Source organism: Telopea speciosissima, unplaced genomic scaffold, assembly GCF_018873765.1.
Source record: "Telopea speciosissima isolate NSW1024214 ecotype Mountain lineage unplaced genomic scaffold, Tspe_v1 Tspe_v1.0847, whole genome shotgun sequence".
NCBI classification, from domain to species: Eukaryota; Viridiplantae; Streptophyta; class Magnoliopsida; order Proteales; family Proteaceae; genus Telopea; species Telopea speciosissima.
This window is the reverse complement of record NW_025318183.1, coordinates 1-11,139: the sequence shown is the minus strand read 5'-3', so window position 1 is coordinate 11,139 and position 11,139 is coordinate 1. Positions and strand designations below refer to the sequence as shown.

Genomic DNA, 11,139 nt, shown 5'->3' with positions numbered 1-11,139 from the left:
TGCACACGAGAGACAATACCTGTAAGGCAGTTTATCTGAAGGTGACTTTTATGTTTCATTCTACTATCAAGAGATGAAGCATTTGAAGTCCTGCAAGGTAGGTTTTTTAAAATACTAAGGGAGAAGGAAAAGGAGGAAGGGTAAAACAGTAATTTTATGTTCAATTTAGAGGGAGTGTACAAGTGTGTTTTTTGAAACTTTGGGTTTATTATTACTTTAAGCAATACAAGGGGTGTGTATGTGTAATTTTTCCTTTTTATTATTATGCAAGACCAATAAGCATATGTGAACATGATTGAATGAGAGACAAAAAATTTAAAAAAAAAATAAGAGAAACAAAAAACCACTTCCGTGTTTTTAAATCCTGAATGGATGCCAAATATACCAATGACCAAATCCAGCAAAACTAATGCTTACGGCAATAAACGTGTACAGAGGGAAAACAAAAAATAATAATAATAAAAAATAATAAAAATAAATAAAAGAATGGCCGGAAAGGTAAGCCCAGTGGTCATGGTTACCGACAAATCCCACATGCAATTGAGCCATTGAGGGCTCCACTCATGAAGACTGCCTCCTCACACTTGTTCATGCAGCCTATTTGCTCCAGTGTTTCCACATCTTTTCCTGAGTCAACTCTTTCTGACTCCGAGTCCAATTCCGAGTGAATTCGAATATCGCATGTCGGAGAACTAGTAGATTGGCTCACCATCGTCCACCGACACCGTACGATGGGTTCTACCTCAGGCTCATCTACCTGTAGTTTGTAGTTATATCTTTATATTCGTACAAAGTATACATTATAATACACCACTACCACTGGTGATGCTTATCTTGCGCATAGGGCGTTGAGTATGACATGGCCAAGCATGAGATCAACAAAATATTGATGTCCGATCTCACCGTCCCTCCACTTAGCCTTCAAAGGGGCCCTACCATAATGCACCCCGTCGTTGCAACGGTTGTCGTAATGCCACGCGTACGTGATATCAAAATCGTCGATCACCCCCGACACGATCCCCACGCGCTTCAACTTTTCCAACAACACTCCATTGAAGGCTTCCATCTTGTTTGGATTGAACATCAACTTCCTTGCATACCCGCCGGATGCGATCGTCGACCGATACAGCAACTCCGGCACGCGCTTCCCCCTTTCACTCACCGATTCCAACACTCCTTTCCAAAACGTCGCCGCACGCTCCGCCGCCGCCGCGTAATACCGTATGTTTTTGAAATGGACTCCGTCGTGTAGTCCTGAGTTCAAAATCACCGTGTCCGGTACGGTTTCTTCGGAGGAGAAGTAGTTCTTCACTACATCTTGGAACCCTTTGTCCCGTAGGGAATCCAATCCCTGGTAATTTCGTGTCTCGTCCCAGTGCCCGTTGAAGATGCTTGTGATTCGAACCGTTTGAGTGTTGTTTCTCGGATTGCTGAAGTTCGTATCGAATCGTCTGGGCACCGATTTGATTTCCGGCAAATCCAGTACGAAATTTAGGAGGTTCCGTATCGTGTCCACATGGTTCGAGTCTCCCCAGAAGAAAATCCAACGATTCTGCAGGCATTCCCAAGCCAACTCTGCAGAGAATATCCGAAACGAACAATGGCTGGAATAAACCCAACCGTTGCTCTCCAGCGAACCCAACGCACCCTCGCACCATGGCTTCTGGCAGGGGAACTCGGAGTTCAGGCATCGATACCGACCATCGTCGCTGATCTTGCAATCGCCCTTCTTGCCCAGTCGAGCCCAACGCCCGGCCCAGACGTCCTTGGCGAAGTCACGTTTCTCACAGATTCGTAACTTGGGTAGTCTAGCATTGCTCCTGAAGAACCTGATTGGAAGTCGACGCAGTTCTCTCTGGTAGACGAACCGCTCCGGCGAGAATTTGAGACCCTCGAAGTGACGGAATAGGAGGACAACGGTTAGGTTATATTCGCCGGTGAAGTCGGGATGAACTTGAAGAGAGAGCGAATAAGAGCCGTTGCCGAGGTCTTCTATAGGCGGTCGAGATTTCCACAACCTACCGGAAAGGTCGGTTTCAAAGTAATCACCGCCCAAGCAGCGTGGATTTCCGTTCCCATCCACGGCCTGGATAACGAACTTGTGAATATCTCCGGCTGATAATTCAACTGGGTTTCTGTCATCTAGACCTGGGATTCTTATCTCCTCCGTCACAGAATCTCGACAGGCTTCACCACCCGGAGCCAACCATCTAGATATGAGATTCGATGTGAAATCTGGCTCCAATTCCACAGAAATCCAATCATGAATAGGGATTTTCGCCGCTCGTTTCCCACTCCCGCTATGCTTATGGGCGGATAGAGTCGCATTCCTAGACGAATCATGTTGTGATCGAAGAATTTTGGCCGATGAGAGGGAGCTCAACTGGGAGCCATTATGGTGGGTTAGATTAACATGGCCATGGGAGCTACTCTCTGTAAGATTTTGATTAACATGGCCATGGCTGTGAAAGGTGTAGTGGGTCATATAATCGGGATTTCGAAGCTTGAGGGCCGAATAGTCTCGCCGGTTCCGCCACGCCCTGATGCTGTTTCTGATAGTGGGTTCATCGATGCTCCAAATGAACAACATTCCCAGGAAAACAGCCGCTGTTAGTAGCGGGAAACGCATCGGAAACCAAGAGCTTGACCGGAAAACAACCGAGGTCGAGATGGAAGCTGCACACTTTTCCGGCATCTGCATTGGAGGGACGGTGAGTATTGAGAATAAAGAAAAACAAAAAACAAAAAAAAAAAAGAAGAAGCAGAAATTGTACCGAAATCTCTCCGTTCCATCGTTCTACTGTTCCAAACTTCATTTTTATCGGTAATGAACTAATTTCTAACTATAGATACCGAATAACAGTCTTTCCATTTTTTATCGGAGAAACTAAAAAACGAGATAAATTAAGTCTGAATTCGAGCAATGAAAATTCAGAAAAAAGAAAAAGAAAAAGAGAAACTCACTGCTTTGCTTGAATCTGCGAGACTTTGTGCAAATTTTTTAAAAAGGGTTGAGCGTGTGATCCGAGCTGTGAGTCACAAGCGGAGATGAGCACGTACCTATTCGCCTTTCGATTCGCTTGCTTTATTTTATTTTATTTTGCCGTGGAAAGAGCTTTTGGAGTTGGGTGAAGATGTGTTGAGGTCTTAAACTCTTAATTGTGCAAACCAGAGAAGAGAATGCGAAGTCCTTTTTACCTCTTCGCAGCAAACCTTTCACACTAACTGGAAGCCCGACGACTTCAATGTTCTTTCTCCAATCCCAATTTCCAACTCCCAACTCCCAAAAACGAAGGCTGGAGAGATGGAAAAGTAAGGAAGAAAAAGAGGGGAGCCACAACGGATCCTCTCCAGTCACATGTATTGTGGATGTGTTGCTTTCCTAAATCCCAGCTTCTGTTTTTCTGTTTCACTGTTTTTCGTGACTCGTGAGGTAATTGGCTTTTTTTTTCTTCAAAAAATTACACTGCCATTCCTTGACGTTTGTACTAAATATAGAGCAACCCCTATGTTTCTATATTATACAACCACACTCCTGAGTTTAGGTTAGTTGTATTTAATACAAACCAAGGGGTGATAAGGGGACTAAAAGGTCGATCAAAAACTAAGATAGTGGTAAAGGTAGGAGACTAGGATGTAAGGGTGTTTGGTGTAGTTTTTAGTTTAAACGGTTTGATTTGATTTGATTCATAACGTAATCAAATAAAAATGAACATTGAATACCAACAACTGCTTAGCTCAGTTGGTGAGCCGTGGTGCGCTTAATGCCCATGCTCACCAAGAGGTCTCGAGTTCGTGTCTCTTGGCTGGTATCTTATCCCTTCACCGGTTCGATTCTCCCCCCCTTCTATCAACTATATATGTAAAGCTCCCAATAACCAAAAAAAAAATGGAAATCGAATTGTTTTATTAAATGATTCTAGTTTGTGAAATCAATACCATTTATTAAACGGTTTTGGTTTTCAAGTTTGTAAATGATTTAATTTATGGTTCTAAACGGTTTTGATCTTGGTTTTGCTATCAGTTTAAATGAGTAGATTCATAAACAGTCCTTAAAACGGTTTGGGTCTCGGTTTTGAAAGAGACAGGATGGAGATGGAAAGAAGATATAAAAATAATACATTCATAAATGGTATTTAAATGATTTATTAAACGGTTCAGTTTCGTTCTAAACAAGTATATTCGGTTCACATCATTTGGTTTTTACATGGTTTGAAATCGTCGATTTAATAGTTTAAAACTGAATTGAAGAGTTTATTAAACGATTTCGGTTTTTAAAAACATAACTTAAAACATTTATTAAACGCTTACCGGTTCGGGAAGACCTGCTACGTTCATTCAACATTTTTTGTTTCTCTTCCAGAAATATCCATGCAATGTGGCTGTGGGTGGGACATATTTCGTGCGAGGTTAGATTTCGCTTGAACCTTAGAAATATGATATCGGCAATGTGGCCATCATTTTATCAAGTAAATAGAAATAATGAAAAATAAAGTACCATGGGCATGTATTTTTCTCTCATAATTTCTCTCCTCGTTAAATATGCAATTCTTTCTCTTTCTTTATTATATTATATTATTACTTATTATTGACTTGACATATAAGATGGCAATATAAATAGACATCGTATAGATCCCTTTCTCATAAACACTATAGAAAGAACTTAGTAGGGGAAAAACTAGTGAAATAGATCTTATAATCGATAGAGACATGTTGTTATAGCCTGAATTATGAGCTCAAGGAATTTTATTTGCATATAGAAATAGACATCCACTAAAGAAGGGGGCATTTAGCTTATCGACTCCTCAAATAAGATTAGAAGAATCAATACTTGACATTTCTCTCGTAATAGTACAGGCTTATCATAGCAGTGGCATATTTAGATTCAGGCATTTGCTCATATAATCTCACTAAAGAAGGGAACCTTTTCATTGTTACCGTGGCCTGACTGTTAAATTGAAATCCATTGGTCTAGGAGTCGATCTTGGTACCGGTCCCATAATGATCAGAGTCGATCGTAAGCATATCAATGAAGCAAATTTTTTTTTTTTTTTGGTAAACATTAATGAAGCAAATTCAATAAAACAAAAATGGTATCATTTTAAAAAGATGAGAGATCATTCGATATGGCTGAGATAACTGAATTTTGGATTTTCCAATCAAGTAATAGAAACTCAATACAATCACATGCTGGGAAGGTATGATTAATGTGGCTGAGATAACATTAATGTGTGTTTTTTTTTTTTTTTTTTTTTTTTTTTTTTTTTTTAAGAATTAAAAATAAGCAGAAATGTTCTTTGTGCTAGGACGCAGGCTGCACCCAGACACATGAAGGGTGGGAGAATTGACCATCCTGCCCCCTTAAATGGCGAAAATACTGCTCTTGTGTGAAATTAGGAGAGAATGATTGAAATCAAGGTTTAAAAGAATGAAATTGAGATTCAGAACGATTTCAACCTCGGTCTAGGTCTAGCATGGACACCCAAATCACTAACAACGCATAAATGCAAGAGTCAAGAGCATGTGAGAACTAAGCAGCATCCATGAATCCTTACCTTTGTGATGTGCTTTGTACGTAGTTAGGTACTCCATTAATTAGGTAAATCTAATCTCATTAATAAGAAGGCTGATGCTTTTACTTCAATTAATTAATTAGGTTATTGTTAGATTTTTTAGGCTTTCTACAATGTATATGAGTTTGAAAACTAGCCTCTCCGCAAAACAGGGATAAAAATGCTTACATTATGACCCTTCCCAGATCTGTAATGACAGGAGCCTTTTGCATTGGGTATGCCTTTTATTACTATATATTTATGTGGTGGTTCTTGGGGAGTTGTTTTAGGTAAGGTTACCTGCTGTGTTTTTAAGTGCCTTTTCCTACAACCATCTTCTAAGAGTAGTGGGTTGATTAGTCATTGATTGGGGCTTTGTGGGGACCTTCTATTCCTCTCCCCCTTTCTCCCTCTCAGTGAGCTTACGATTTGTAAACTAATGACCTTAGGTCGCCGCCGATATCAATACCGATTGGTGGCTGTATCTGCCCAAATCGGGTCAATCCAGGTCAGAAAACCACTCTTTTAACCTAAAAGCATCGTTGAAGCATTTGTACAGCCACAGAATACAGATAGAAAGGCTAAGGAAACTTGAGGCATTCAGCAGTTACTAACCAGTGAAAGTCCCATGACCCTTCAAGGCTTATCTCTATTATTATTCTTATTCTTATTCATCACCCCCAGCCCCACCGGGCCACCTCCCAATACTTTTTCTATCAAAACAACTCACATACATATGCCCCCACCGAACCTGGGACCCAACCACTCTCCCAGACTTTAAATGAGACCTACTCCATTGAGTATTGAATAGATTTACGTTCAATGAGACAGCTATTGCCACGGATCAGGATCGTCTCCAGGGAGGTGTGCGCCCAGGGTGCTGTCAGGGGGCATGCGGTTGAACTGTGTCACACACATCTCAATGCATGCCTAAGGATATGTGAAGCACAGCTCAACAGCTGGCAGCACCCTGGAGATGAGCTAAATTGTACTGTCACCCTGTCTAAGACTTAAGGAGAATTAAATCCACCATATAGCCAACCCTACCCTATTTAGTTGGGACAAGGCTGAGTTGTTGTTGTTGATGTAAATCTACTATATATCGTTGATTAGTTTAGTTTTGATGGATCCACATCCTCTCCAATGAGGGCATCACCCAATGAGCATACAACACTTGGGCTGCCTCTTAGTTGACTAGCATGGCCTTCCATGGCTATCGGTCTTCCAGACCCCTATGCTTTATCATATTTCACTTTAATCTTTGCCTAACCTAATTGATTTTGTGCAGCATGCATTCCACACAGCACCCAAAATCATCTGCAAGCTACATTCCCCAAAAAAAAAAAAAAAAAATGCAAAAAAGGAAACAAAAAAAAAAAGGGGGGGGGGGGGGAGTTCGGTTCCTCTGCACATATCAACAGGTGAATGTACATGTAAAAGCCAACCACCTGTCTTATTTATTTGCCATTTGCAAGATGAGGGATTTTTATGGAAACAAAATTAAAATGTGATTGCCTTTGAGATGTACGTTCACCTGTTGGTACGTGCAGATGATCCATTCTCAAGGTGGTGGGGGGGGGGGGGTTTGACTATTTTAAAACCGAATCGGATTGGATGAATTGGTATCCCAATTCCATTTCCTGTCATTCCGGAGCAGCCGATCCATACTGGGAGGAAAGAACAGCTCTGGATTGCAACACTGAATAATATACAGAAAAGCGTATTGTGAAACAAACTCCATTCGATATATTTATAAACAAAACAAAAGAGTTCACCAAAAAAGAAAAAAAAACAAAACAAAAGAAACTGTTACAGGCTGCAGTGCATCTCAACTCAAGTTAGACTGAAGAACTGGAAGGGGGGGGGGGGGATTAAATAGTAGAAGCGCAAAAACAATTGAGAACAAGAAGATTTAAGTGTGGAAAATGTAAATCAAATGCACAACAAAAGAAAAAGGGGCAAGCTTATATTAGCTCCATGGGTCATCCCAACCTTTGGGTCCCTCTCTTTTGACAAAGTCTACCATGGCCTCTACTGTTTCTGCGACCCTGTTTGAGAGGGAATGGTTTCCCCATTCAATTTCAACTCTCTCTGCTCCCCCCATAGCTCTGCATAATCTGCACAGGACAATATCAAACACATCTTGAAATCACAAGACCAATCATGTTGGTGGGGCAAAAAAATTCCACACGTTCGCATATGACTCAACAAAAGTCTCCTGCTCAACTACTTGGGATTGCTACATGAACTTTTAAGTGCTTCACTCCATCCAAGGTATTTATTACCAAATAAATCATATCCAGTCAGATGGTTCTCACGACCTTAACCCACAATGGCCTCATGGGCATTAATTGCTAATAGCAGGGCTGGAACTTTTGTTCCCTGCAACTGGGAAGACCCCAATGACTGAAGTATGCCACCTTATACTACCAATGCCAATTTGGTAGTATAAGGTGGGATACTTCAGTCATTGGGGTCTTCCAAGGGCCTGTAGTAGACTGACTCCACCAGAGCTGAATTGGTAGCACTAAAAACCAGGATTCATCTGTTGTCAAGGAATGGAATCCATCAAGTTATTATTGAGGGTGACCTGACTAATGTGATATGGTGGATGTACTGGGGATGAAGAGCCATGGTGGAATTCTCAACTTATTAGGTCCATTCATTTCTTATTCTCTCGAATGCGACTGCTAATGAGATGGCAGATAATCTGGCAAAGCAAGGGGTTGTTCAGCCTAGATTGTGAACTTCTTCACTTTTGGGTGCAGGATGATAAGCTTTATGTAGAATCTGACCACTAGGTTGTCCAAGTACCAATGAGCTGTTTCCATCATTAGACAAAACGTTTTCAACTTATTGCAAAAACAAATGGGACCTTCATCAAAATCTTTAAAAAAAAATTTCCCCTGGGATGCAAGATCCACCAAAATCATGTGTGCACTTGGTTGCAGGGAAGGGACAGAAGAGTTTAACTTACTTTTCCACCAATGCTTTCTTATCAACATACTCAGGTACATACTCGTCAGCCATGGAAAAGATGACCTGCAGCAAAGATAAGCTAGGGTTTCACTTACCTATTTACCAACAATACAACCATGGAAGACGTGTTAACCTTTCTAATCTATTTTCAGAAAAATTAATAGCAAGAATTGTGAACATCGTAGACATTGGAAACAAAGTGAATGTTGAGTGGGACATATGAAAGGTGCATCTCTGTTTTGTGCCTTACCTTCCTTCTAAAAATAAATGCTCTTATTGTAGATTCGACCAAAATGATGAAGAGGACAAAACAAGATTAGAAGTCATGACAACCAAGAAATATGCCAAATAAATGCCTACCTGACAAGGTGTATTTGCCATGTGACCAAGTCTCATTTTCAGTTGGTCATCACTAAGATCTGAACTGAACATATCATCATCACCCATGTATGCACAAAGAGAATGATACCTACAAGAAACTCAACCAATATTAATGACACACAATGGAAATTAAGACAGCAGAAAAAGCAGTATTTTCTAAGGAAGATTATAATAGCAAAAAATAGTACACATCCTACCATTCAAGAAAAGCATGAGACAGCCTAAGCTTTTGGAAAAGGTTCAGAACAATGAGAAATCAACAAAATGTTGACAGAAGAGAGAACCAGAAAAGCTAGTAGAAAGCCAAAAGACTATTGAACTGCTCTCACCAAGGCAGAAGCTTTAAGCTTAATCTTTTTGGCAGCTCAATACTGACAAATCAAAGAGCACTATGAAGGGGTGAAAAATTAGGTATCACGTTTTGGTGATTATGTGGTGCACCTACATATTCTAAACTAATTCCGTTACCACTACTACTACCACTCTTATTAACACTTATCTGATAAAATTACTAGCTTCTACGATTGGTTATGTGGGAGGTCATACTCAAGGAGAAATGAAATGAATGAATCAAACTTTAGGTGGAAAATCCTCCACAAGAGAAGAATTAGATGGACTATCACCCAAAAATCAGATCACCTTCTCCCTCTTACATACGATTTATTTTCATTCTTCCCTTACCCACTCCCCCTCCTTTTTTTGAGTCTACCCCGAAGCCACTTTTTTATTACATTCACTCTAGAGCTTGATGCTAATTATTTTTCATTTCCCAACATCTTACTTACCAACAAAGTAGATTAAAAACCATTATTGGGGAAAGAATATCCATATGAACAAATATGATTACGATAACCAGTACTTTGTGAAAACCTTTACTTCTAAAAGCAAAAGAGGGGGGGGGGGGGAGTGGCTTACCCACCTATAGGCAGTTATTGGGGCATCTGGATTTGCTTCCTTTGGCATTAAATCTGTCGCTCGGCCTTCTTGAATCATGGATGAAGCCAAGTCAATCATTTCTGCTGTTTGAGGAAGAGTTGCTCTATATTCCCGGTCACTAACTGGGGCCTGAACATCATCATATACTGAAACTACTCAAGTTGCGATGTATCATATAAAGATTTATGCACCAAAAGGAAGCACACTGTTGCCATAAGCACACATAAGAAATTGTGTAACCAAATCATCAAGCATGAAGCATGGGAAGGTTCCCCTCTTCTCCACCAACCACATTTTAGGCCTGAAATTTTAAAAAAATCATGTGGTACTCCAGTATTATACTCCATGCTAACTTACAAGGAAACTAGACCATAGTTGTCAAGGGTCCATAGTGACAGCATGCCTTGTGGAAACTTCATGAGTTTACATTGATTTATGTTTTTTTTTTTTTTAAGATAAATATGCTTATCTTATATCCTATGCTTTGTCTATTATATGTTGGTTTTCTCATATTAAGTCATTATTAGCATAATTATATCATATTGCATTGATATGACTTTTATGATACATATAGGCATAATTATATAAGATTTCATTGCTATTCAATTGCTGATCTTATGTGCTCTACTAATCTTGGTTTGCCGATCAAAGTAAAACCACATCACTGAATTATTGAAACAATTTGGTGTAAGCCTACAAATCCAAGCACTAAACTTAACATCAATGGATGTTCGTTGAGCAACCTGGGAAGAGAAGGTGCTGGAGGGGTATTCAGTGATTGCCATGGTAAGGTTATATTTGCTTTCAAGAAACTTCTCGGAGTCCAAACAAATTTTGAGGCACAATTTCATGCTTTTATAAGAGGACTTCTTTATGCTCAAGATCTGTGCCTCACTGACATCTGGATTGAATGTGACAACTTCTATAGTTCTCCTAGTCCATGCAAATCGCCTACCGTGGTTTATTTGGCAAGACTGGTTCCCCCTTAGACCGACTCTATCCACAATCAGGTTACAGATTACAGATTACTTACTGTCTTAGAGAATCCAATCCCGTGGCTACCTATCCAAAGATGCAGCATCATCTGGTCTATCTGGTTCAGTCACTGTATTCCCAAATCACATTCAAGAAGAGATCAGAAAAGATTCTCTTGGGATGCCTAGATGCCGATTTAGTTCATAATTGTTTCTTTTTTGTGGTTTGTTGATCCCTGTTGATTGCATTGCCAAAGGTGGGGATTGATTTACCTTTTTGTTTTCTTGTATCTCCTGGGAATGCCCAGGATCAATCT

At 40.2% G+C, this 11,139-nt stretch overlaps 2 protein-coding genes across 2 annotated transcripts; both read right to left on the bottom strand.

Moving 5' to 3' along the window:
- Nucleotides 1–793: 793 nt before the first annotated feature.
- LOC122648347 lies at nucleotides 794–2,729 on the bottom strand. The gene has a single exon (XM_043841578.1). The coding sequence runs from the start codon at nucleotides 2,699–2,701 to the stop codon at nucleotides 830–832; it is 1,872 nt and encodes a 623-aa protein (XP_043697513.1). The 5' UTR covers nucleotides 2,702–2,729; the 3' UTR covers nucleotides 794–829.
- Nucleotides 2,730–7,503: 4,774 nt separating this feature from the next.
- On the bottom strand, nucleotides 7,504–10,004 carry LOC122648348 (UPF0613 protein PB24D3.06c-like; the record flags this gene model as incomplete). Its single annotated transcript, XM_043841579.1, has 4 exons — nucleotides 7,504–7,669; nucleotides 8,530–8,594; nucleotides 8,892–9,000; nucleotides 9,832–10,004. Coding segments are annotated over 4 exons (495 nt in total), but the record flags the coding sequence as incomplete, so codon positions are not given.
- Nucleotides 10,005–11,139: the final 1,135 nt, after the last annotated feature.

Bases quoted from the DNA above. Each gene is read 5' to 3' on its own strand.
- LOC122648347 (XM_043841578.1), bottom strand. From the start codon at position 2,701: ATGCAGATGCCGGAAAAGTGTGCAGCTTCCATCTCGACCTCGGTTGTT.